This window comes from Coturnix japonica, chromosome 3, assembly GCF_001577835.2.
Source record: "Coturnix japonica isolate 7356 chromosome 3, Coturnix japonica 2.1, whole genome shotgun sequence".
Classification (NCBI taxonomy): Eukaryota; Metazoa; Chordata; class Aves; order Galliformes; family Phasianidae; genus Coturnix; species Coturnix japonica.
The window spans coordinates 21,345,282-21,370,171 of NC_029518.1; the positions used below are offsets into that span (position 1 = coordinate 21,345,282).

Below are 24,890 nucleotides of genomic sequence, written 5' to 3' on the forward strand. Positions count from 1 at the left end.
TGTGGCATGATTTAAGAGATGAGCTCTAGGCTGTGTTCTGCCAACCTTTGTACATGTTAGCAGCCCCTTCCTTTCTCAAGGACTGCAGACTTTCTCCCCATAATTAGAGGCTACTCCCACAAGTGCGCAGAATTGGGCATGTTTTATGAATATTACAAAAATGCAATCAGTAATGGGGTTTATTTCAGCAATAAATTGCACTTCTTCCTATGAGAACAAGATGTTGAATCCATGCGAGATAAAATAAGCAAAACTTTCAAATTCGTATGTCTAACATGTCTATTTTTATCAAATAGAGCAACTCCTTAATCCTGCGGATAACTGGTTGCACAGCAAACAAGACTCTAAATTCAAGAATTAATGTGTTCATTATGGAATTTTCCTCCAAAATGTTTCTTACTGGCAGTACAGAGAACACTTGCACTCTACTTGCACATATATCAGAAGGCAGATTTTCTCATTAGATGTGAACACCTGCTGTCTCTAAATCTTGCTAAACTATTTAGTCCAACTAAACATGTAGTGATGAATCAATGTACCATTTTATCTTTAATGTAATCTGTGTTAAAATGAAGGTAGAGTTGTTGCACTCAGCTCTAGAATATATATAATGACTAGTGGGTCAGCTTAAAAACCGTGGCTACTGCCCAGATGATGTAAATCTATTAATTTTTTACAGCAGTATCAGTGTTCTTGTCCTGTACAGTGATTGTTATTTAAAGTAAAGCCAGTTGCAGTAAGGCACTGTAAAGTGAGAAATATGTGGATTTTTTTTTTATTGTTTATTGGATTAATGCAATACTTGGATCAGAAAACAAATAATTGCTTGGGATGCTGGTTTTTGATCAGAAAAATTTGCAAAATGAATTTGATCCCAAAGTCAACAGGTTTCTGTTGCAGACTTGCTTGCTTCATGACACTGATTCATGCTTCTCTTTTTACAAGTGAGCTTTAAAAAACATTTAGTTCTCTAGCTAAAACATGTCAGTGTGCACAGATGATCAGGAGATGTTCTCTGATTGGTAGATACTTGTTTGAGAAGAGTTAGCTGTTTTTTGAGAATGACAGCATGTGTAGGCTGCCCTTTACAGCAGAATCAGCTAAGAGAACTATTCTTGTTCTCAGGCAAATATCTTTTGTGTTTTTTTGGTTTTTTTTGTTATGATTTCAGCATGCTGCTCCCCGCGTTCATATAACTAATGGTAAGGCCTTGCAAGCCAGTGCAAGTACCATTAAGACAAGCGCCATTCCAGTGATCAAGAGACAGAGGCAAAATTGGCTTGGTGCTTCAGATGATGGTTTCTTTATAGCCACAGAAGAGACCAGGTAAGAGAAATGAAATTGAAGTGGGGAAAGAGGCTTTACTGCATACATGTTATTGATTCACTATTTGAATAACAGTTTTTGTCATTATTATTTGAGGTTGTGTTACAGTGAAGAGCCATGTTACATCAAAATGGACACCCAATTTTCCATCTCTTGCATATTAATGTTATCAGTGTTTCACTTATTCAGGCTTATACTTTTGTGGCAGAGGTTAGAACTTTTTAATTGTTACTAACTGTAGTTCAAATACAATGATGCTTAAGGCTCCTCTGATCACTCAGCAAAGTGCATGTGTATCCACAATGGAGGCTACACTGAAATTTTCATAACTAGAAAAATATATACCACAGAAGAGAGAAATATATAGCAGTGTCTTTTCTGGTATACTAATTGATTTCCAACTAAAGTAACAGTCTTCTTCAGTCTGTCATTTCCAAATTAATTGGTAACAATTAATGTGTACTTTTCCCAGAAGAGTTTGATATCACAGAGATATTACTTGTGGAGGCTCCTCTACTCTTTTCTTTCCCTCTGATTAGATCTGTCCTTTCCCAATTTTAAACTCAAACTATGAGAAGGTATTTTTGTAAGCTGGACCTCTTATTTAAAAAGCAATTTAAAATCATCCTTAGACTGATCTTCACTTCTGTGATTATTTCACAGGCCTAGAGAGGCTATCAGTCAAAGAAAAATGTCAATAATAAAATAAAAGTAGGGAACAATATATGTAAATATAGAGTTAACCAAGAAAAATATGCATACTTCAGTTTATGGTAGATATGTGATAATTTGGTGGTTATTTCAGGATCAATTTAACGTGGTACTTCATTTCCTTTTTCCATGAGAGGTTCAGCAATTCAGAGATAATAGCAGGAGAATGATAAGCCCTTAGGCTTCTGATGTCTATCTCAGTGACAAAATTCAGTACTTTAAAACTTGTTTGATAGTGTCTGTACACACTTAGCAGTATCAGACAAGTCCCTAGTGAGTATATCACCAAAATGTGACAGGTAACCTAAGCCACTGGTTTAGAAGTTTTAGACATTTTTATTCCCATTTATTATAGAGAGGTGCCTGTCAAAGTATGAGATGAGTCCTGCACTGACAGTAGCTATGTCTCTCCACTGATCTCAGAGGTAGCCCAGACAGCTAGTTCAGATGTGTAAATTCTAAGTGATTGAAGTATGATGATGTGAATCTTGCCTTTGCAAAGAACTCATCTGGGATAGCTATGTCTGCTCCTGATGTTACAAATCTCCCTCTCCATCTCCATGGATGCAGAGGCCATTCCCTGCCAGGGCTGAGGTAGAATAACTTGAAGTGGAAAGCCCTACCTGGTACTGCTGCTAATAGTGTACTGATGTTCCAGACAGTTCTTAAATGTTCTGCTCCTTGAGAGAGAAGAAAAAATAGGCATTAGTCTCTGTCAGTTAACCTGCCTTGTGATTGGAGTTCATACATTTGGGCATGGCTATGACATGGTTGAATGCAACAATTTCATTCTAACCAAGTCAAAGATGTATAACATAATCGTGCAGAATGTTATTGTCATCTAGGTAAGATGAGCATATGTTTTTATGCCTATACTTTTATGTTAAATGATACCTTTAAAGAATTATTCCCACCTCTGAATTTAAGCTCCAATCACAGTTCTGTAAAGTTCAGTACTGTATGTCAGATTATTCAGATTCCAGGGTATTGGTAGTGATGGATGAGAAGGATTCTAAGTATTCAGAGCATGGAAAGTAATTATACAAATTACAGATAGTCTATTTTTTCCAAGGCAATCCTTGAAATTATTCTAGAATTTTAAAGCCACAACCTGAATGCCTATTAGGCATTTCTGACACCAGTGTGAGTTCAGCTCACTTGGGATTTCAACATCTGTGTTCAGTCACAGGATCAAAGCAGGAATTAATCTAGTTGACAGTTCAAGAGCACTTACTGTAAAGTTACATCATGATTTTATGTTGAACTTTAATGAACTTCATATTTTCATATTTTTCTTTATTCATTCACTTCCTGAAAGAAAAAGGAATTCTCATTTCCTACTCGAAAATAACTTACTCAAGTTTTTATTCTAAAGTGCAAACCTATTTACATTCTTCACTGAAAAATCACTCTATAAAGAGCCTTACATTCATCACTACCCACGAAGGGAGTCTACTTATTTCCTTTTAATATATTTTGATATTAACTGCTGGGATTATCCCACCACAATGTGCAGAACTGAGATCAGACAATAGTCTCATAACTATAAAAGAATTTTATTCAGAACATTTTACTAAATCACCTTTGCCATAAGGAATCTTTTTGAGCTTTATTCCCATTTTGTTGACTAGCTGTAATGTAGGCTCAGTTAGAGGTTAATGCAAAAAATGGCTACAATGTGTGAAATTAAATTCTTTGTACTGAATTACCATTCTGGGACTTCTATAATAACGGCGTGGGGGGGGGCTGGGGGGGGGAAGGGAAAGTTCTCATTGTGGTCTAGTGAAACTTAATGAAAATGGAATATATCAGCTTAATATCTGTTGAGTTATATAAGGTGATCAGTGAATAAAATTAGTAAGTCAAAATAGCTGCTGGATGTCAAGGAAAATTTATCTGTAGATTTTAATTTTTCTTACCAGTTCTAGGTATGCAGTATGCATGCTGTTCCTATACATACACTCTGTCCATAACAGAACATGTGTGTGTGCTGTTGATCATATTTGTATAGGGACAGCTAAAATATTGTGTGAAAAATGACATTTTTTTCAGCATTTGCATTATAAGAAATGTCTGGAAAGGTTTGACTGGAAGGTTTATAGCTGCAGATTCCATATGCTTTCCCTTCATGGGCCAAAAAGCATATTTGCATATAGAACTACAGTTGAATGACTCAATGCTTGTTTCCTTTCAGCGCTGAAGCAGTTAGAAACCTTCTCACGGTAAGTGCAACTCCATTGGGAATGATCTAACTGCAACTGTTAAAATTAGAATGTGATCTTTAGCTGTTACCAGCAGACATTGCTTCCTTTTTGCTGATAAAATGATTTGAGAAGCATCCCTGTGGCAGCATTATATAGGCAATTTTCATATTCTTCACATCGTGTTCTTCCTCTAGAACAAAAAAGCTTCCCTTGATTTTTTGAGTTACTGTCTAAGGATATCACAGTGTTTATGATAATTGCCTGATATCACTCATTTTTACTTATGCATGTCTCATAGCACACACAGTAGCTTAAAGCTAAAGTTGCATGTTGGAAAAAAAAAGTAAAAAAGAGAATGTGGTGCTCACAAACTAAATACAGCATAATGTTGTGTCTTACTTTTACCATCAGTGGCCTTGTTCTTTTGCAGAAATCAGGAAAACTAATTCTGGTGCTCTGGCATTTATGCCTAGCAATCAATGCACTGTCATTCTATCAGTGTAAACCCTAAACTCAAATGAGCCAAACCCTTATCATATTACAAGTTCCTAATAATAACTTGCCATTGTCCCATCTCCTTTCAATGTGGGTTTTAATATCAGGTACTGTGTTGAAGTTAACAGTTGGAGGATGTTGATGGGAGAAAAGGGATAAGCAGAGGAGTAAATTTCCTGTATCTTGATTCCTTAGTAAAGAAGATAGATGCAGGTCTGGATCAAAGTCAGGATTCTACTGTTTTCTCTGTTCCTTCTCCCTCTTCAGACACATAGTTTCTGATCACAGAAATGCTCCTGGTCATGTGTACTTCTTTTCTCAGTTGACCTCCATTATGCACTAAAAGTTGTGCACAAACAAAAAAATATATATATTTTTAATGTTCACTCAAGGATGGCCTCTGCTTTTCATAAAGATGAGGCAGTTTGATTTGAACTGTGATTCTAGATCTGAAACTCTCCATTATCGGATCACAGCACCATTTCATTTCTTATCTGCATGGAACTGTGGCCACGAGACTCCCATCCTGTATCTAACTGCATGGAGATGCTTGACTGCACGCTTGGAGAATGAGCTGCAAGTCTAACAATGCTATGCACCAGCTGCAAACCTCTAATCAGAAAATAGATAAATAACTATCTAAGGATGCATTTTTCTGGTTACTTTACCTCTGCTGGATTATATCATTGTCATACATATTGAAAAACAGGGATTATAGAATTAGATGATCTCTTTTAGGATTATGTCTAATCCTTGTTGATAGGATTGCAAATATTGATTGGATGCATGTGAGTACAGGTGAGCTTGCAATTATTTCTAGTAGAATACAGCAGATGGGGAGCTTGCAGAGGAATTGTCCCTGCTCCAGGTAGAAGTCCTACATGGCGAGGTACTATTCAAAGTTGTTATATTTTGTCACTTTCATCAAAACAAAAATCTGTAGTCTAAAGATTTCACTGAACTGCTATTTTGACTTTATTTAGTGTGGAATAATTGGTGGATATTATGTATTGTTGATGCCTTATAAGTGATAATTCTCCCCTGAGCTCTAGCTGAGGTGCTGTGATACGGAATCCTGATCGGTAAAACAGTTGGTTGCTGTTGGGCATGAAGAACATATGCTGTGAAGAATTTTGCTTTGATAGTCTTCAGAACAAATGAAATACAACCATGTTGGCTTGGAGTTTTGTTTAAGATAAAGTTTCTGTGATGTTGTAGTAAGCTACTCACCTTGTTTAAAGCTACAAGCTAAGAGGAAGATGTTGGCACTCTTAGGCAGAACATGAGAAAACTGAATTTAGTTTGCTGCTCTCTCACAGGCTTCTGTGAGACTGCAAGCCTGTATCTTTAAGCCTTTAGATTCCCAACTCCTCATAGCAAATTTCATACGCCAACTAAATTCTTGATTGGAGATTTGAGTGTAATTCTGTAAAGATCTGTTCTCCATCTGAAGAATCAGATGAAGACCATTTTATTTTTCCGTAGGGCTTTTATACACAGAGCAGGTCAAGAAGGAATCTCCTTTCAAACACTTTTTACCTTTATTGGTAATGAAGTCTCACGGAAATGCTATCCACAGGAGTCCAGAAGCTGCTGACTGAGACTGGGCAATTTGTTAGTTTCAGAGCTATCTCCACTGATTAGAAGGTGAAAATTAATTAGTCCACGGCTTTAGTGATGACAGCAGGGAGACAGAGGGCTATGAACAGATGGTTGTAAATGACCTAGTTACTGCTGCCTGAAAAGCCACACAGTTGGATCTTGTAAAATGATCTTGTAGAATTCTACCCTGTTGTGAGAAGAAATTCACATATGCAGCCTCTCTATGGTGGCTTAGATACCAAAACATATTTAGCAATTGCATTATAGGTAAGAGCTCATTTGTGGTTAATTCACACAACTCAGCTATAGAGCAATGACACATTTAGAAGTGTTACTCAACCAGAAGAGTCACTTCATGTTCAGACAGAAGGTATGGAAATAGCCAGTGCATTTTATGTTTGGGAAGGGAAATATAATTCCCAAAACAAGACCTTTTGCAAAATTTAATTTTCCTAGGAAACTGGGGGGTGAGGAAGGAGCTGGAATAAAACACAGGGATGTTAAGTTCATTAATGATTGTCTTAAGCACAGATGCTGGTGGAAAGGCTCCTGTAAGGTGATTTAACTTTTCAAGGAACTTTGTTTGTTTTGTTAGACCTTCTAATCCAAGTTCATTAAAGCTCTTAAACGCATGCCTGGCTCCCACTGTGTGCAACCATGGAGCTTGAGTGTGTCAGACAGTAACTCAGTAACTCGCTTTATGTTAAATTAGGATGTCAGACATTTTTTTTCACCTATTTTCTTACAGTTTTTTATGAACTTTGACTTTCTTGCAGTACCATTGGCCATTTCTAAAGATTTTCTCTCAGTAAGAGTCTTTTGTGTTTGTGTGGTAGATTTGATTTAGCTGAACCCAATCCTCTTTACAGTATTTTTAAACTGAAGGTCTTAGGGCTTACTTTTTGTTAGCTTGCTGCTCAGCTTTTTCCTAAATCTACATCCCCAGTGGAAATGTGTTGCCTTGTAATTCTTAGCCTTATTCTATTGTGGGAGTTAAAAACTATTTGATTTTGAATACGAATTTGTTTTCTAGTTTCCATTTTAAAAGCACTTTAAGAGAGCCTTGGAAAACATAAAAAAATAATAATGAAAATGCTAACTTGTCAGACCAGTGTAGTCTTCCACATACTTCATTATCAAAGAAAAGACAAGACTGATTATGCAGATTTTATCTATAGCAGTGCTCAAGTAACACTAGTTCAGGAGTAAAAGCAGCTTCCCCTCACAATGCCTTAACCACTGAGCTTTATCACAATTAGTTCTTTGTTATTGATGGCCATTATCCTTGAACACTGCTTCTAAATTTCAGTCTACAAAAATTACTTTTTTTTTTTTTTTTACTGATAGAAGATTTAATTCTGAAGTAGTCTATATTTTAGAGTATACATTCAATCATTTATTGTTTGTTATGCTCTTCTGAGTACTTAACTTCTTGAGATCTGTTAAATGCAAGATTCTGTAGCATTAATGTAAATAAGGCTGTGAAGAAGCAAATGTTGGAATCTTTTTGTGAAAAAGATTGCATAAGTAACTACATGAGGATTTTAAATGTAAAATACTGAAGAGAACATAATAACTGTGAAAGGCAATCACAGAGATAACTGTCAGTTCTTGTCAGAGATTTAAGAAGACAAGATAGGTGGTTGATTTCATTACTTGTGCTATGAATAGAGGTTAAAATATTTACTTGACCAAATACAATAGAAATATTGTGCGAGTAGTAAAAGCTCAGATTTGTGCTTCACAGTTCCACAAGGCATTTAATGTCTGAGTAGCTCTGCTTTTAGTCTGTAAATTTGAATAATATTAATATGCAACTACTCTTGAGGATGTTCTGCACTTTCTAATTAAACAGACCAACAAACGCTGTGCAATACTGTCAGGAAAACTGTTGGCTGGAAGACTGGAGAGCTGAACGAAATCTTCTGAGTGTAGTCAGAAAACGAACTACAGTAGACCCTTGGTACTATGAGTGTTAAATAAAAGTTATGATCTTAAATGAGGATTACTTTAAAAATTAGCATTCTAAATCATTTTGTGGCAAAGATTTCCTCTATTGAGGAAAGGGATTGATGCTGTTCAGCTCTCTTTGGTATGAAGGATTATTTCTGATTTTCTTCCTTTGCTTAATAGCAAATAGTGCCAAGAAGCTTCTCCAAACATACTCTATCAGTACATGTTTTATTCCAGGAAAACTATATGCATTATTGATAAAGATTAAACATTGCCTTTTTTTTCAGCCTCAGGTAGTATTATAAAATGTAATATTGTAAACATAGAGTTCAGGCCACGAAGCTCAGATGAAATAATCGAACAAGGTAAGAAAAGAAACAAACAAAAAGGCTAATAAAAAGTCATAAATTATTCTCCTAATAAATAAAATACTAAAGTAGTCATGATGGAGTGTTTGAAGCATATCAAAAGTGGAAAAGACAACAGAGCGCAAGATTTTTGTTTTGTGAAGCGTATCATAGAAAAATATTTTTCATGTTCTTCAATTTCTATCTTAAGCAGTTTTTTCTTATTTTTTTTTTTTCTTCGCTCTAAAGCTATTAATTTGTGAGCTTACATATGTCTTTGGGAATTACTCTGCTAGACCATGTGTCACCAGAACTTCTGACCAATCTATACCTAACTTAGGGGACAAACCATTGAAGTCAAATATCATCACAGAATTGAAATCAACCAAAAAGATATTTCTGAATCCGAATCAAAATGGTGATACTAGTCAGGCAGGGTTTTCTGCTATCTGTCACTAAGGACACCACACACAGTGTTTGTAGATCAAGGCCAAAACTCAGTTGCTGTATGTTCTTAACCCCTTCTTAAAGATATATATATATATATCCTTATATATATCCAGAATATATATATATTCTGGAATAACATAGGAATCATGAATTACTACGCAAGATGTTCAGGAAGGAGGTGAAAACCAGTTTTCATTTACTCTGCCAGCTCTGATGCATTTTTTTCTCAATTTTTTTGTTGAAGAAAGAAATGTATACTGTTATGTGGGATATATTTTCATTTAATAGTGGGTTATATTTAATATATCGAGTGACTATTCTTCTTAAAAATACTAGATGGTGATGACAATTTCTATTGGCAGAGTATAAAGTCCTGTAGTGTGGGAATTCACCCACATCCTGTAGGGGAAGAATAAAGGAGTTGCTTTAGTATCTTCTGTCTTTTGCGCCTGTGGAAGACTTTCTGGCTCCTTGGATTCACCGAGTGCCGACATATTGACAAATATGTGGTGAATCTTGTAGGTATGCTGACAGGGAAGGAGAGGTTAAGCAGCTCTTTCTTCAGCAAAGCAAATTCATGCCTTAAGCTGTCTGAAGTCACTGTTAAATAAGAAGAGGCTAATTAATTTCAAATAAGGTTCAAAGCAGCTGTCCCAAAGCTCAGGTTACAGGTCTGTTGAAGCCTGAGCAGTTGTTTTGTTTTAAGATGTATGAATAATTTACTTTTTACCCATTCCATTGATCTCCTTTTGCTAGGTCTCATTCCCTCTAAGGTGAGCACTGTGGTTGAATGCCATGACTTCATAGGCTGGCCTTTCTCCCTTCTTTGAGGGAAACTGAGAAACATGACTCTGTGCATGCTTCTCCAATAGGCACTGCTTTTTGGCCTGCAACATGGAATAATGTCACTGCTGAGTTAGCAAAACTCCACCTGAGATATAGGGCAAGTCATCATCTTCTTAATCCATGATGAGACCTGCGTTGTCAACTATATTGAGGTTTATCTTTGAAATGGTGCTTACCACAAATCGGAGGAGAAGGAAGGAGTCACAGCCCCCGTGCTGCTGGCATTGCCAAAAAGTGAGCAAGTCCATGTTGCAGTGAAACTGATGTGCTATCATTTTTGTCCTAGCCATCTGCAGTGGGTAATTTTAGTCTCTTGGTGGTATGTACCAGGCTCACAGACGAACTGTGAGAATAATTCTATCACTGATTGTTAAGGTTTAGTCATCATGTGATGACTGCCTTATGACAGCATCTATTTAGAATGTTTCTTAGGGGTTAACAGATAAGTTTATCTCAGTTCCAGCATGCAGCTGAAAAATGAACAGTAATGCTGAGAATAATACTTTGCACTTCTTTAATTCTTTCTCTCAGAGCACTTAAAACCACTTTACAATATTGATGAAACATGCCATTTTCAGAGAAAACAAAAGCATGGAAAAATCTGCTGGATGAGATGATTTTTTTTCTGAAAGCCATGCCAGTTGTTTGCAGTAAAAGTGATATAAATAATTTCAGTAATGGGCCAGATCCCTGTTGACCTAGGAGGCACTCTGTGAATGTACACGAAGGGATGGTTTCTGCTCCAAAGAAGTTGAGGTTTTTTTAGTAGATTTTAAACCAGCATCAAGTAGAAAGAGATAAAATGGTGTCTTGTGCCATGCCACAACATTATCACAGGAGTCTGCACTTTAAACATTCGACCTGAGTCCATAATAAAATGGCTCAAAAACATTGTTTACAGCTTTATACATTCATAGTAACTCTTAACTGTTGCTCTGAAACAGAAAATGCCCTCAGTGTGGTATGCTGTTTGAAAAGTAATATATTAAGCTGCTCAGGAAGAACTGGCACCATGACTTTTAACTGATGTATCTGTGAACTGTTCACAGAGAACAGTTTTCCTCTAAATATTTGTGCCAAATTGGAAGATAACCACAAGCAAAGGAAAACACTTCCTTGCTAGGATGAAAAAAAAAATAAGTCAAGCTCTTAGAATGTTTATATGATTCTCAAGAGTCTACAGCAGCACTTCTTTAACCTCATAAAGATTTTAGCGTGCTCTGCCACCTGTATTAGTTTAATAATGTAAAATAGTGACTCAAGGCTAGTGTTTCCTGTTAGCCTGGTACGTAATAAAACATAATTTGTTTTGTAAATAAATATTTCACAACCGGGCTTCCTGTCCTAGTTTCTGCAATTTTGAGGTTAGCTCAAAATTTTAATAGAATAAGTAAGTAAGTAAATTTGAGCCTTAAAGTGTCAAAGGGAAAAAAAGCCTACATCACCAAGCCAAGTAGACAAATAAAATACAGCATTCCCACTCTGCATTTCCACACAGGTGTAGAAACGAAGGAGGTGGTGTGAGTTACTGGGTTTCGAAGGATCTGTATCTACATGTACAAGTTCATCTCAGTTAATTTTTATTTTAGCAGACTCAGCATTGCTCACTTTTTTGCCTTTCACTTAGTGTAAAAGCCTTGTTGAAATTAATGGAAAGACTGTCAGACTCCTAAAATAGTCCCCTTTCTTGTAATTTAATCCACTAAAGAGTTATAGTGTACTTCTGGATACAGCAAGCCTTCAGGGAAGTAAGTGGTAATTAAGACTATTATGCCACAAGGAATCATGGTTACTTATTAAATAGTTGTGTTTTGCTAGGTGGCATTGAGCTTGCACTCAAAGAGCTTAGATTGCACACAATGTTTTCATTGCCCTGGAGAAGTAGTAGCAACTTCATATGTCTTTGTTGCTTGAAATATAGAACATGGCAAACTTTAAAAATTATTATTTTCTCTCTGCATGTCTTTATATTAACACTGATCACAGATTTTACATAAAGAATATATAGAACTGCAGAATTCTGCCTTGCTGTAGTCAGTGTTCAAAACTCCACTTTCTTCTAGGGTGGCAGTATTTTGTGAAGCTGGCCAATTTAACTTTCTGTTTACAATTGGCAAGTCACAGTGAATAGTGAACCCCAATCTAAAGAGTCTGTGAAATTTCAATGTTGATTGTGAAGCTAATCCATTATTTTATTCTTGCTGCAGACTGGTTCAGATTATCTGTGCTACCAGCAGCAACAATGTAATAATACGACGGCTGCTCCAAAAGTAATGTTTCATGTGTTATTCTCTTGGCTCACAGTGTCAGAGGTGGATGTTGGTTTGTTGAACCTTCCCACCAGTATTCCATTAAACAGGTTATAAACTTCAGAAGATGGTTAGTTAGAAGTGCAGAATCCAGTTAAATCCTAAAAACGGGTTGGTTCAATGAACTTGTTTGTCTAACTGTGTTTAAGCATGGCATAAATGCCCCACTCGGTATAACCATTATTTCTACACAATGTATTACAGTCCCTGTATGGAACATGCAAAGAGAAGATACATATTAATAGTATGCAGTACTTACATTCATTTCCATAGTTCCCTGAATGGCTGCTTGGTGCCTTATTTACCTTTAACTTTGGTACTATCACATGGGCATAAATAATTTGTCACCTTCTACATTCGCAACGCTGCATTGCATCTGACATAGAAATGAGTGCAGTGGGCTTTGTATACCAATCCCCTATTTGAAGGTTTGATTCATTTTCCTACCTTTGGTCTCAGGAGGACTAGAAGTACAATGCAAAGGCTTTAAAACGTTTTTTAATTAGCATTTCAAATGAAGTCTTTAACACACCATGCTTGAAGCACAGTACAAGAATCGAAAGAAAAAGGAGGTGAAAATGGCAATTACTCTTTCCTAACAACTGCAAAGGATGTTATCACCGCTACAGATATTAAAGTCATTTACTTGCCAGCACCAAATAAAAAGCTGTATGTAATTAAAACGTATGGCTGGCATTAACTGAAAAAGGGACAGGAAATTGAACATTAAAGGTGACTCTGCCCTTAATTTGTTATATTGCTTAGGGAGTGAGGAGATTGTGTTGAAGTGTTCTGAGAGAGAGGCACCGACAACCTTATCTTTGAATTTCCTACCTTTTGTCAGTTACCATTATGACCTGATTACTCAAGTGTTTAAAAAAAAAAGAAAAAAAGAAGAAGAAGCCTGATGAAGGGTTGTAAAACACGATCTGTGGCTCTTAAAAAGTTTAACTGTTTTAGACTGTTTTAGATTCTTCAGTGTAATGAGTCGGTTTCCTCCACCCTGAATATTTTTGCTATTAAAAGAACTGTTTCGATCTTAGCAAAATGATTTTTCAAATAACATGTTAAATGAAGTCTGGAAATTTCCATCCTTCCAGCCTTATTTCTGGAAGCATTTTCATAATCCTGTTTAAATAGAAGTTCTGGATTGTCTTTTCAGAACACTTACCAGATTAGCTCGTCTGACTGCCTGTATGGTGCTACTTCCATTTATGATAATTGAAGGGCTGACCAATTGGTTCTGTAGTTTGCATGATGCAATGCTGATGACCTTCTTTTCAGTTATGCCATTCTTTGTGCTAGTTGTTAAATACATCCCTGGACTTAACTGTCCTTACATAACAATTATAAATGCTAATCACAGATTTTTTACTATCCTTACATTTAGTATGACCTGTATTTATTTTTTTTTTTCATTGCTAGGAACTTCTCAACAGTTTTTTGAAGTTTCCATATTATAAATTCAGAAGGGCGAACTATTGTATAACCAATTTATAAACTGTGGTCATCTCGTTTAATGAGAACATCAGTTCTTTAAGTAAATACAAATTCTGCAAACAAATGTATTAATAAGGAGCCCAATTATGTAGGCTTTTTCTAGAGTGACCCCATTACAATATTTGTGGGAAACAGCTCTTGTCTATTAAAATAAATTTACAAAGCCTTCCTATCTTATTGTTTTAGAAAGATATATATTTCTAACATTTTTAGGTTATCTTTGTGTGATCTTACCATTCTGAATACAATTTCTTGTCAATTTATTTGGTATCTCCTTAGGCTTAAATTGAGATGACCGTGTAAAGTAAGTACTCAGTGAATAAGTTTGTGTTTCTGTGAGACTGCATGAATTGCCAAAGCTTTGCTTTTTGGGAATTCATTTCCATTTCTTTTATTACGCTTAGTACTGAATGATGTTAAGTCCTAGCCTGGTATCCCAGACCACAAGATGCTGATGACATCCTGCTTTCAGGCAGCTAAGACAAATACCGCCCTATGCCTTTCAAAAACATAAACCAAAATAGGTATATTTTTTCAGGCTCCCTTAATCTGTAGAGCTCAGTAAATTCTCCTGATTTTTCACTTATTGTTTTGCCCTTCATTAGATTCTCTCCTCTGGCTCAGTTACTTGATTGATACCTTAGATTTCTGAGGAAAACTCCAACAGCAACTAAATATGTGCTTGAAAATTTAACGTGCAAATAAGAGCTATTTTATTACTCAATGGAGTACATTTTAAGCTATTCCTGTATTTTCAATTTCAAGGACCACCATTTTTCAGTTTCAGAGTTAGCAGCCCATTAAGATGAAAGGGAAAAATTGCTTCTTTGGTTACTGTGTCAAAACCTAGATGCACTCTGATGCACATCAGCACCATATAATTTGCAATCAGGTCAGATTTTCAACTTTGAAAGTCTGAATTAGAAAACCTTGTCTCTCTAATTGGTAAAGGGCAGCATTCACTGTAGTTTGTTTCCATAAGCTCAAAATCTTTGTAATTTATAAAGTGCCTAACTGAAAGCTGAGATAACAAACTTGAGTGAATTCAGAAAATAAGTAATTTTCCACCAACATGTAATATTCTGGACCCTAACAATGAAGATGGTTCTCAATACACATTGTATTCATCATTTCCATGTTTTCTGCTACTTTACTCTGTTTATAGTCAGCATTATGGTTTTGATTTGTAGCAATACAGAGACAACAGAGCAGTTGGAACTTAACAAAGCTTTTTCTGTAAAATTAATTATCCTTGTATGCATTAGATTACAATACAAAGAACATGACCAACTCTAGTTAATATTTGACTAAAGTTAAAGTGGATTAACTGTGCCTGAAAGGCACCAGTACAAAAAGCCTTAAGTCTCAGACTATCCGTTACTTGCAAAATTGTTACAGTGAAAACAACCACATTGAAAATTGATCCCGGTCTATCACTTTTAAAGAAATAACACGTTCGTTCTTTCTCCTGTGACCCTTCATTATTGTATTGAAATCACACACAAGGATTCCCCATTTGAGTATTCTGTCCTAAGATTTCATATAATTAATCATTATCATCCAAATATTGCCTAACACCAATTCACTTTTCACCAAGTAAGTGTCAGTTACTAATTGGAGACAACTGTGAATCATCAGTTGATGTCCAGGGCTTGCTTTACTTGACTGGAAGTCTCTTTTCTAGGAACTAGCCTTCCTACTCTGGTAAGTGTATGTGTTTGTTTGTTATTTATCTCTTCAGTAGCCTGTTAAAGACTGAGATTTATCTCTGCTGTTGTCTCTTTCCTCCTTTCCTCCTTCCCTTCATACAGAAAAATCCGTAAGAAGTTTACCAGATTGCAACTGAAAAGAGCTTCCAGAACACCTTGTTCTCCAGTTCTTGCGAAGACAAAATCTCTCATGAAAAATAGGCAGGCACGAATAGAGCCAAGAACCATCACGCACTGAAGACACAACAACATCAGCAACATAATTATGTTAAAATCTTGTTAATTGTGAACACAGATGCAATGGGACCTTCCACATCTTCAGGACCTATATGGACCTATATTGTGGCTGGGTTCTGTGTTCTGGGCAGGATCCAACAGTAGCCCTTGTTCTCCTTTGTTTCTGTAAGGGCTACTTCAGGTTCGCTGTGCAGGCCTATTGATGATTGTCCCGCTATTTCCCCCACTTTCCCCTGCCAGACTTGAATGGTCAGAGAGGCACTATTCATACTGACCACAAGGAAGAAATTTGGATGCAGAGTACCCCCCACAGTTTTGTCTATGCCTTCTAGTGGTGCAATATAAGAATAAGTAACTTTCAAAACAATTGCCATGTATTTGTAGCAGGATTTAGCCTTTAGGTGTCAGCATCTTCAGAAAGTGCTGCAGACTTCAGATATTTGAATTTTTTAATATTGGCTTGAATCACTTTGGATTTGATTTTCTGAACTGTTGAGCGACCAGAGGCTGAAACAAGGAGTTGTTGTTCCGCAGCTCAGAAACTTTGACCAAATTAGGTTGTACCCAGAATTAATGGCCAGGTTTAAAATGCTGACCACATTAACTTTGGTTAAAATCCTGGAAAGTATCATGTGTGGCCATGAACATCTGGCCGGTCTGATTATCTATATATTTGCAAGCATCCACCTTTTTCTTTGGGGATTTTTAGCATTTCTTGAAGTCTACAGGAACAGTCAAAACCAGCAGAACACCATTCCCAGGAAAACATGAGGAAATAAGAGTATTTCCTGTTAGCAATGACTCTCCACTAAATAATTACTACATTTTTATACATATGGACAAGAAAGTTGTCTTGCTGCAGAATGCTTTGAAATTCATACTTGTAAGGCTACAGGTGAAGACTTACCATGGAGAGATGATGTGCCTTTTGTAACTACATGTAGGAAGCTGTCAGTCCCCTGAAAGTGGGAATGGCAACAGAGGCAGGTCTTTTTTCTACTCAGGTACTTACAGGTGAACAATCTCTGCCGTTCTTTGAGATCAAGAGGCAAGTAGAGTGTAGCACTGCTGTGTAAACCTAGCTGAGATACATTGATTATCTTAAGCAAGTTATGTCTTTCAACGATTTTGTTTCCATATGGCTTTTAACAGATAGTCAGACACTGAACACATCACCATAAGCTGGGATAAGCTTCAAGATGTTTTTTTCTAGTTCTTTATTAGGTAACTTTAATGGCACTGTATGGATGTCAGGTTATTATCTGGCTATGGATTTATGCCCAGCTCTGTGGTTAGAAAGATGAAGGTGAAAGTAGTATCTCATACCTCTGGGTGATTTCCCCCTTCCCAAAATATATTCCCCCAATTTATTTACAGTTTCAGTCTGAAAGAGCATCTCTGATACCAGCCTGTAACTAGCCATGCTGACCATGTCAGATTTTGAACTCTTGAGACAGTCATCCAGATGCTTCCTTGAAAAAGAAAGCACAGTGACCTCCCGAAGGGACTTGATTTTACAGAGTGATGGATCCAGGTCTTGTCCGCTGTCCTTCACCAGCAAGCAAAGGGTGAATAAGAAGGAGAGATTTTGTCCTGAAATGCTTCTAGTACCCTGAGCACCCTAATGAATGTCACTGATTGGGAATCAATTGGAGAAGACCTGGGATTCATCCGCTTACAGATTTTTCCAGGAGCCACTGAAGTGTGCAGCCCTAGAATTCTCTTCTATCCACACGATCTGCTTTTTCCTCACAACAGGAGAGCTTTTCATCAGATACTGAACAGACAAAACCCGTTCTTATTAGCAAGAATTGCCTTTATTAACTGCGACATATGGAAACACCTTCTGCATAATAGCTTTCTCACCCATTAAAATAAAGAAAACGTGATTATTCAGCAATCTATTTGACTGAAAGTATGAAAAACATGAGCAGAAAGAGCATTGTCTCCCTCAGGCATCACTGAAATCACACACAACAGACTCATTTTCAAAGTGTCTTTTGCTGTGAGGTGATGGATATTTTTTTTTACCCTGCCTTATTAAGCTTGTATTTGAATGATTCTTTCAGTCAGTGTGCTACAATGTCTAGCCAGTATTTTGTAAAATCCTTGTGTGTTTCTGCCTTTGACAAAAGTATTAGTATTTGTACCAGTCTCTTGTGACTTCATTTTTTCTTCTTTTCCTTTGAGGAGCAAGAGATTCATAATATGACTCCCTGTTATGCAGCTTGATGCAGTTATCTTCTGCATCAAGCATCCGAGGTAAGGAAAAGTCCTCCTTTGCAGCTTCAAGCTGAGGGAATTCATCTGGGAGCACTGGAAGTAATGCTGTGACCCTTCCTGGTGGAGTTGTGCCTGTGGTTGCAGTAGCCAACAGCCAACACAGGGTGGGTAATGCAGTGGAGACTGTTAAGTGAAATAACTTCTGGTCCGTCCTCAAACTGCTTTGCATGCAGCTGCATGGAGACCTTCCTTCCTTTAAAATGCACGCAGTGCACAGAGAAACTGCACGCCGCATATTGCACCTTTGTCTTTATCTACTCTCTCTGTCTTATGCTTCCTGTGAGATGTTCTCCAGGGGTGGATATAGAATTTACCTGTGAATTTCAACAGAAAGCACTGATGGAAGATTAGGTGGAAATACGTTCCTGCTTGGTTTGACTTTAGAAATTGTGACAGTTCTTTCCACAGCATCTTGCAATTCCATGCTGCCTGTTGAGTTGAATTTGGGTTTTTTTTCCTGCTGACCTCAAGCAAATATGGCACATTTCTATGTAAGTTATAACAGTATATCCACAGCACTGTTTTTGTTTTTGTCAAGCTTTTGAAGCTAGTTATTTTAAACCTAGCTAGCATATCTCAGTCATCAACAATGACATGGGGTATAAACATATGCCTCAGAAGCAAGGACAAGACGTTTGGTTCTTAGCATGGATGTGAGCAAGATAATCTCGGCAGCTTCAGCGCTGTGTTTGCGGTATGATTTATTTTCTCGTTAGCTAAATAAGAAATTTATCTGAAAAACCACCTCTCCTTTTACAACTACAGAGTTCAAAAAACATGCAAAATATGTGCTTTTTGTGTCCAGAGGTCTCATATGAAGAGGAAGAAGACTTTGTTAAAATTCAAAATGTCCATGTTACCAATTTGAAGTATGTAGCTATTCTGCAATCTTGAAATATTTTTTCAGATTATTTTTTCAAGGCTATAACTTGGTCAAGGAAGCTTTGGTTATGTAGGATGGAACAATGAGCTCTGGGAATACTTGAAATATATTGGCAACATTTCAACTACATTCTAAATTGTTTCTTGTTTTGATCAAAAGCAAGTATTTGTTTCTGTAGTTCAAAACTTACAGCATGGTATAAGAAAACGGGGTTTGAAAATGAAATGAAGATCAAACAACTAGAAAAAGAGTGAACTAGAATCTGCACTTACAAGATGTGCACCTTTTATTAATCTGAAGCAAGCCTTTTTTTATAAATATCATTTTAACCTAGGCACTTTCCTAATTATAAAGTTACAGATAAAATGGAATGGCTGAGTAGTAGTTTCTGGTATAGTCACAGCATAATGTCCTACGGCCTTGTGTAGAGAACATTTATACTCCTTCAGAAATATTATATTGCAAAGTACAATATAGCAGACACTGTGTATTTGTATATGTGCAATGCTATGGTAATGGAAGTGTTAGAATCCTCTGGAAATGTCAGCAAAAATATTTTTGTTTTACATCTTTTCTTGAAGGTCTTTTATATAAACCAGTGTCTTCATAAATCAGAGTGGGTGTCAAAAGATCTGAGTTTATGTAACTGCAGAGTGGAATTTTTTGGAGTAAGTCAGGACTTTTTTATTCAAATGTTGCATGTAGAGGGAGGAAACCTAATTTTGGAATACATGGGTTTTGGATAAGAGTTTTGAGATTGTACTATGCAATGTTCAACACAGATTTGCAGAGTATGCTCCTGTTGCTCATAAAGGCTTAACAGTTGTTGTTGAAATACAGTGTTGAAAGTTAAATAAAAAAGAGAAACATAAAAAGATGTCATTTTTAACATTCTCTTCTTTAGATTGCAAGTGAATTTCTCAAAGTAATGGTAAAACTGGGAGGATTGATGCTGAATATTTGAGGATGTGGAGCACCTTAGAATGGAATATATTACTGTCTGATTTGCATTAAAGTGTCTTTGTGTACAAGCTTTGTGCCTCTTGGTCATTTTTGCAGGAAACAGAGTTTCTACATTGACATTATCTTATAGGCTGTTCGGTAAACTACAAACTGAAATGTGACGAACTTTTAAAGTTGTGTTAAAGCATCTTCAGCACTTTAAAGTGTTAAAGACACAAATAGTTGTCTGTGGATAAAGAGAAAAGATTCAGAAGACAGAGAGAGAAAACAAAAACCATGAGGTATTGTTTATTGTTCATTGTATTGGTACTAGAATAATGTCTATGAACTGAAATCTAGGTGAAAGGTTTATATACTAAAAGCTACAGTACGCATTATAGTCTTCAGTGCATTGACATTGGCATCCAAACTTTGCAGGTCAGTATTAGTGTCAAAAATTTACACTGCTTTTTATTTGGTAGCTTCTAGAAGTCTGGTGACTTCTGTGAGCATATGGGATGTAAGCTGAATGGTTTTCTTTACTAATAAAAATAAATGATTTTATTTTGCAAAATAATTTCCTCAAATATGTTGGATAGGTGTTTTGTTTTGTTTTGTTTTGTTTTTTTGCAGAGGAGGAGATCCACACATTGGGATTCTAGCAGGACTGCTGCTTCACAGGGTTGTCCAAGGCAATTCTTTCCATTTCCTAATTGCCCGATCTATCCTGGAGTCATCTGTAAATTTTGTTTCAAGTGCCTGAATTAGAATGAATATTCTTTTGTCATCCTCTCCTGCCAAGAGGTATAGGCATATTCCAAGTTCTATGGTGTTTGGGTTTATTTGGGATGATAAATTACACGTATCAATCCTTCTGGGCAAGCAACAGTGGTAGAGAGGAGGAGATGATCTCTGGACATAGTTCTTTGCTGGGGTAGCTGGGATAATTGGCATCTCTTTAACCAAGCCTAGAAGAAGCCACAGGCAAAAAGGAAGTCTGAGATACTCAACTGCTCCACTGATGCAGATTTTTGTGAGCACGGCATGCAGGCTCTTGTTCATGACTGGTGGAAGTGCATAGCAAATGGTGATGACTATGTTAAAAAGTGTTTTGTAGCTGAGAACTTGCTCTATCAAATAGTGTTATTGTTCTCTGTATCTGTTGTAGTTTCCATAGAAATAAATAGGAGGCATTACTTTTGGAGATCAGACATCATGTGTTTACGTTTTAAATGTGCATCCTTTGTAAGCTAAGCAGGGGAACTTTATGAAAATAAAATCTATATGTTACTAATATTATGGTAACATCTAGACATCAGGGCAAAGCGCTGTCTCTGACCAATAAGTTTTTGAAATAAGCACTCAAATCAAAGTCCAGTTAGTGTAGCTGGAAGGCTCCTCCAGCACTAGAATTGATATTATGGCAGCAATATTATTCGATGTGCACATTTGTTTTCAACTGGCCTGATAGAGCCTTGTAAAGAACAAAATCTCCTGCATGAAATAAATTTAAGTCCCTATTGCCTGAAGCAAAAGAATGGAAGGAAAGGATTAGAGCCAGATTTTGGTGCTGCTTCACTTCCTATTGAGTTAGAGATTCATGGCTGCAGAATCTCCTCCCAAAATCTAGTATTCAGTGAGTCCAGAAAAATATGATGACTCCATAGTTTGTTGGAAGGGTTGTTTTCCTCCTATCCCCTCCATGCAATTTTGTTATTACTTTGGGAATTTTCTGCCCAGTAATGTGAATCAACAGTTTCATTAATGTGGAGGAAGCAGCTTGTGTCTCCTCTGGGCTAAACGTGGCTCCTTCTCTAATATCTTCTGCTTAGGCACTTAAAAGAACATTCTAGGTCATAGTAGCAACAAGAGGACTTCACAGATGTGTCTGTGAAGCTAAAAAGTAAGTAAAGCATGTACAAGCTTAAAATACCATGGCATAACATAATAGGCTACTGGATATAATTTTCTTTTGTTACATGGCTGTAACTGTCCGTGGCTGAAGGATTGGACTATCCTTCAAGCAGTCATTTCTCTTTCCAGTTCTCTGTGTTTGCTTTTACTGCATTCATCAAGCTGCTCCACTTGTGCCATTTCCTCAGCCTGATAGTTGCATACTGGGAGAAGGAACTGCTAAAATAATTTATTGGAGCAGATGCAATGAAAATTGAGGGACGAATGACTCCACATTTGTTTTCTTTCCTTCATTTGGCTGGGCACTTAAAATATGTGTGATTTTTTTTCTCAAAGTTTTAACTTTTCTGCAGTTATTAAAAAACAGAGACAAAGTAGACGATTTCCCCACAAAGCTTCCAGATTTGGGAGCACTGGTTTGTACAGAGAAATGCATTGATTCAGGAAGAGAGCTATCTGGATTTCCATTCGCATTTTAATCTCTTATCAGACAGTGAATCTAAACAAACTTACCCTGATTGTCTTTGATCCTTAGGAAATGCACTTAATCCATAATGCAGCTGTGTCCGTGGTCTGCTTGCAGGAGCCTGACTGTTCTAGCCATTTGTTAATCCAGCCTTAGTGCCTATTTTTCCTATTTGCAATAGTAAGCAAAGTATTGATTGGTCTTTCCGAGGGGGCTAGACTCCATCCTGCAATTTGTATGCAGTTCAAGTGTGGTTAAATAAAATCTCTTGTTTTGGGGCTAAAGCAGGCTTCTTGTCAATGATGGAATTTGTATCTTAAGAAATGGTTGGGATTAGCTGACGATTCCGGAGGTGCTCCCATTCCACTGCTGCATAACCAGAATACCCACCAGCTCTCTTATTTAATGGCTTATTTGGATCCATTCCCCTTGTAAGTTCAGACACCCTAATCTTGCCATGCTTCCTTGAACCCTCATCTCTATCTGTGACTTCTAACTCACTTTTCAGAATGATATCAAGGAAGATCATAATAAAAAAGGTGCTATGAGAACCTAGAAGTTTTTGCTACTTCCCTCCAACACTTTCAAGTTTAAGGCTGTTTTATCTTCTGTTACTNTTATACCTTTCTTAAACATTATTTTGGTCTTTCCTTTACTGATGAAGATGAATCTAATATGCTCAGGTCTTACTTGAAATATGATATCTTCAAAATCTCAAATTTCTACCTAGCAGGGTGGAGGGCAATGAACCCAGATAATGTGCTGGCCAAATAGAGTTCTAATCCAGACTAATATTTTAAATCTCTTCAGTTTCGTGGGTGTTTGGAGCCACTATTGTGTACAGTCTGTTCTAAAGTCAGGAGCTTGCCACAAATTTGGGATCTCAACCTATTTGGCTTTTTATCCTTCCCTGAGGCTTAAAGTTCTGCTTCGGGGTTTGGCTCAAGTGCATCTATTAAGCGTGCCTTGCCAGACTCTAATTAGACCTGCTACTTGAATGCTAAGTAGCTTTCTTCTGTTTACTATTTGTGTGGATTAAATTTGATAGATTTCAGTAGAAGAATATAAATGAAGTGACTGTCTAGCTCTGGATTTTCTCCATCTTCCCTTGATGCACTAATAAGAATCAATTGCAGTTGCTTATTATTTTTAAGTAGCAGTTAATTTGAGAAAACCTGATTCATTAGATCTTTTCATTTTGCTGATTTGATTTCAGCCTTCTGCCCATCTGGGCCAACCTACATACATGGTTCTAAAACCAGGGTGAAAACATCACTGAAATTGAAGACACAGCCTGACAACCCAGTGTGATGCTGTCTGTAACAACAGGCTCTGAACCTCTGTTCTTAAGGGTACGATTCTCAATAAAAGGAGAGGTATTATTCTGCATTCATTCTCGCGTTCAGTCATTTGGTTCTCTGTATGCTCAAATCTGGGAACAGTGTGTGAGACTGTATAGTTGCACAGATAGAGAAATTATTTCCTGAGCAGGTTAGTTATCCTCTTTCTTATTCCAGAAAATCCCACTCTCACCATAGGAACTGTAGAATTAATCTCTGTGGTCGCATGATGCTTCTAGAAATGCCCTTATGGACAGCGTTCCATATCTGTGCAAATCCTCTTGAAGTTAATAAAGAATGGTGAATCAGGATTGTACGCTAAGCTTGTAAGCTCTTTACATTTGGGCTAATATCTTCCTGCAATTACTAATATATAGTAATTTAAAGATGTATAGCTTTGCAGAACAACATTGGGTTGTCTCAGCCCTGGATGCAGGTGTCACCATGGCAGTTTCTACAGGTGTACATGGGGAAGAAAATGGTGTATTCCTCTGTTCTGAATCAAGGAGCAGAGGAGAATGACTATCTCTTAGTGGTCTCCCTACGTTTAAATCTAGGCTGATTCCTATTNAGAGAAAGAGAACCACTTTTTCAAACGCAAATTCAGCTTTTTATTTTCCATGGTTTCATTAGCATTACAAGTACTATTTTATTTTATTTTTTTTCACATCATAGCAAAAAGACAGTATAATACACTGAAAGGTACTGGATGGTTTTATGTGGATGAAACATTGCTTTTTTTCATTATACAGACTGAAGAAAGTTGAAACATTATTTGTAGAGGATAAAGGTGAACTTTGCTCATGATTTTATGAACTTCTTTATTGCACAGTTCTCCTTGTGCAAATAGCTCTTGATACTCTCTTGCCTTTTGTTATTTCCAGCAGATCAGAGTCATTTGTTTGTTTCAGCTGAACTGTGACAAAGCAGCAGATGAGAGCTAAAAGGTACCAAGACCACTTTCGGGTTTTGTGCAGATATTTAAAGGGAATTGTGAAGTTCTGTAAAATTCAATTAATTTACTTCCTGTCTCCTTTTCCCTCAAACATTGGTTTGCAGTTCTGGAAAAAGTGTGGAGCTGGTTGCTGGACTAGGCTAAGGATGTGGGGGTGGTGTTCACTTTAACACCCGTGCTGACTGAAGATGTCACCCTGGAACAGCTACTCACTGCTGATCTGCTGAGGATCTCTGCCTGCTCTTAGCAGGAAGAATAGTATGGACTCTGCAGATTTCTGCTTCAAAATCAGCCTGAAAATTAGGATTGACTATGTGGTATTTTCTGAAAAGAAAGAAAGATGATTGAAGTGAATGCACTAACGAGGAGGGAAGGGAGCGGAGGGAGCTCTGGAGACCATGGAAGAAAAACAGCTCAA

At 36.9% G+C, this 24,890-nt stretch overlaps 1 protein-coding gene across 2 annotated transcripts in view; it reads left to right on the top strand.

Moving 5' to 3' along the window:
* The window catches only part of MTA3 (metastasis associated 1 family member 3), a 112,418-nt gene extending 92,532 nt beyond the window's left edge, over nt 1–19,886 (top strand). Inside the window, exons 18-20 of one of the 2 annotated variants that reach the window (XM_015857527.2) lie at nt 1,172–1,326; nt 4,232–4,259; nt 15,555–19,886. In XM_015857527.2, coding sequence (XP_015713013.1) covers nt 1,172–1,326; nt 4,232–4,259; nt 15,555–15,566 — 195 coding nt within the window. In that variant the 3' untranslated portion in view covers nt 15,567–19,886. The remainder of the gene's footprint in view (nt 1–1,171; nt 1,327–4,231; nt 4,260–15,554) is intronic. The other variant, XM_032443228.1, reaches the window with a different exon arrangement.
* Nucleotides 19,887–24,890: the final 5,004 nt, after the last annotated feature.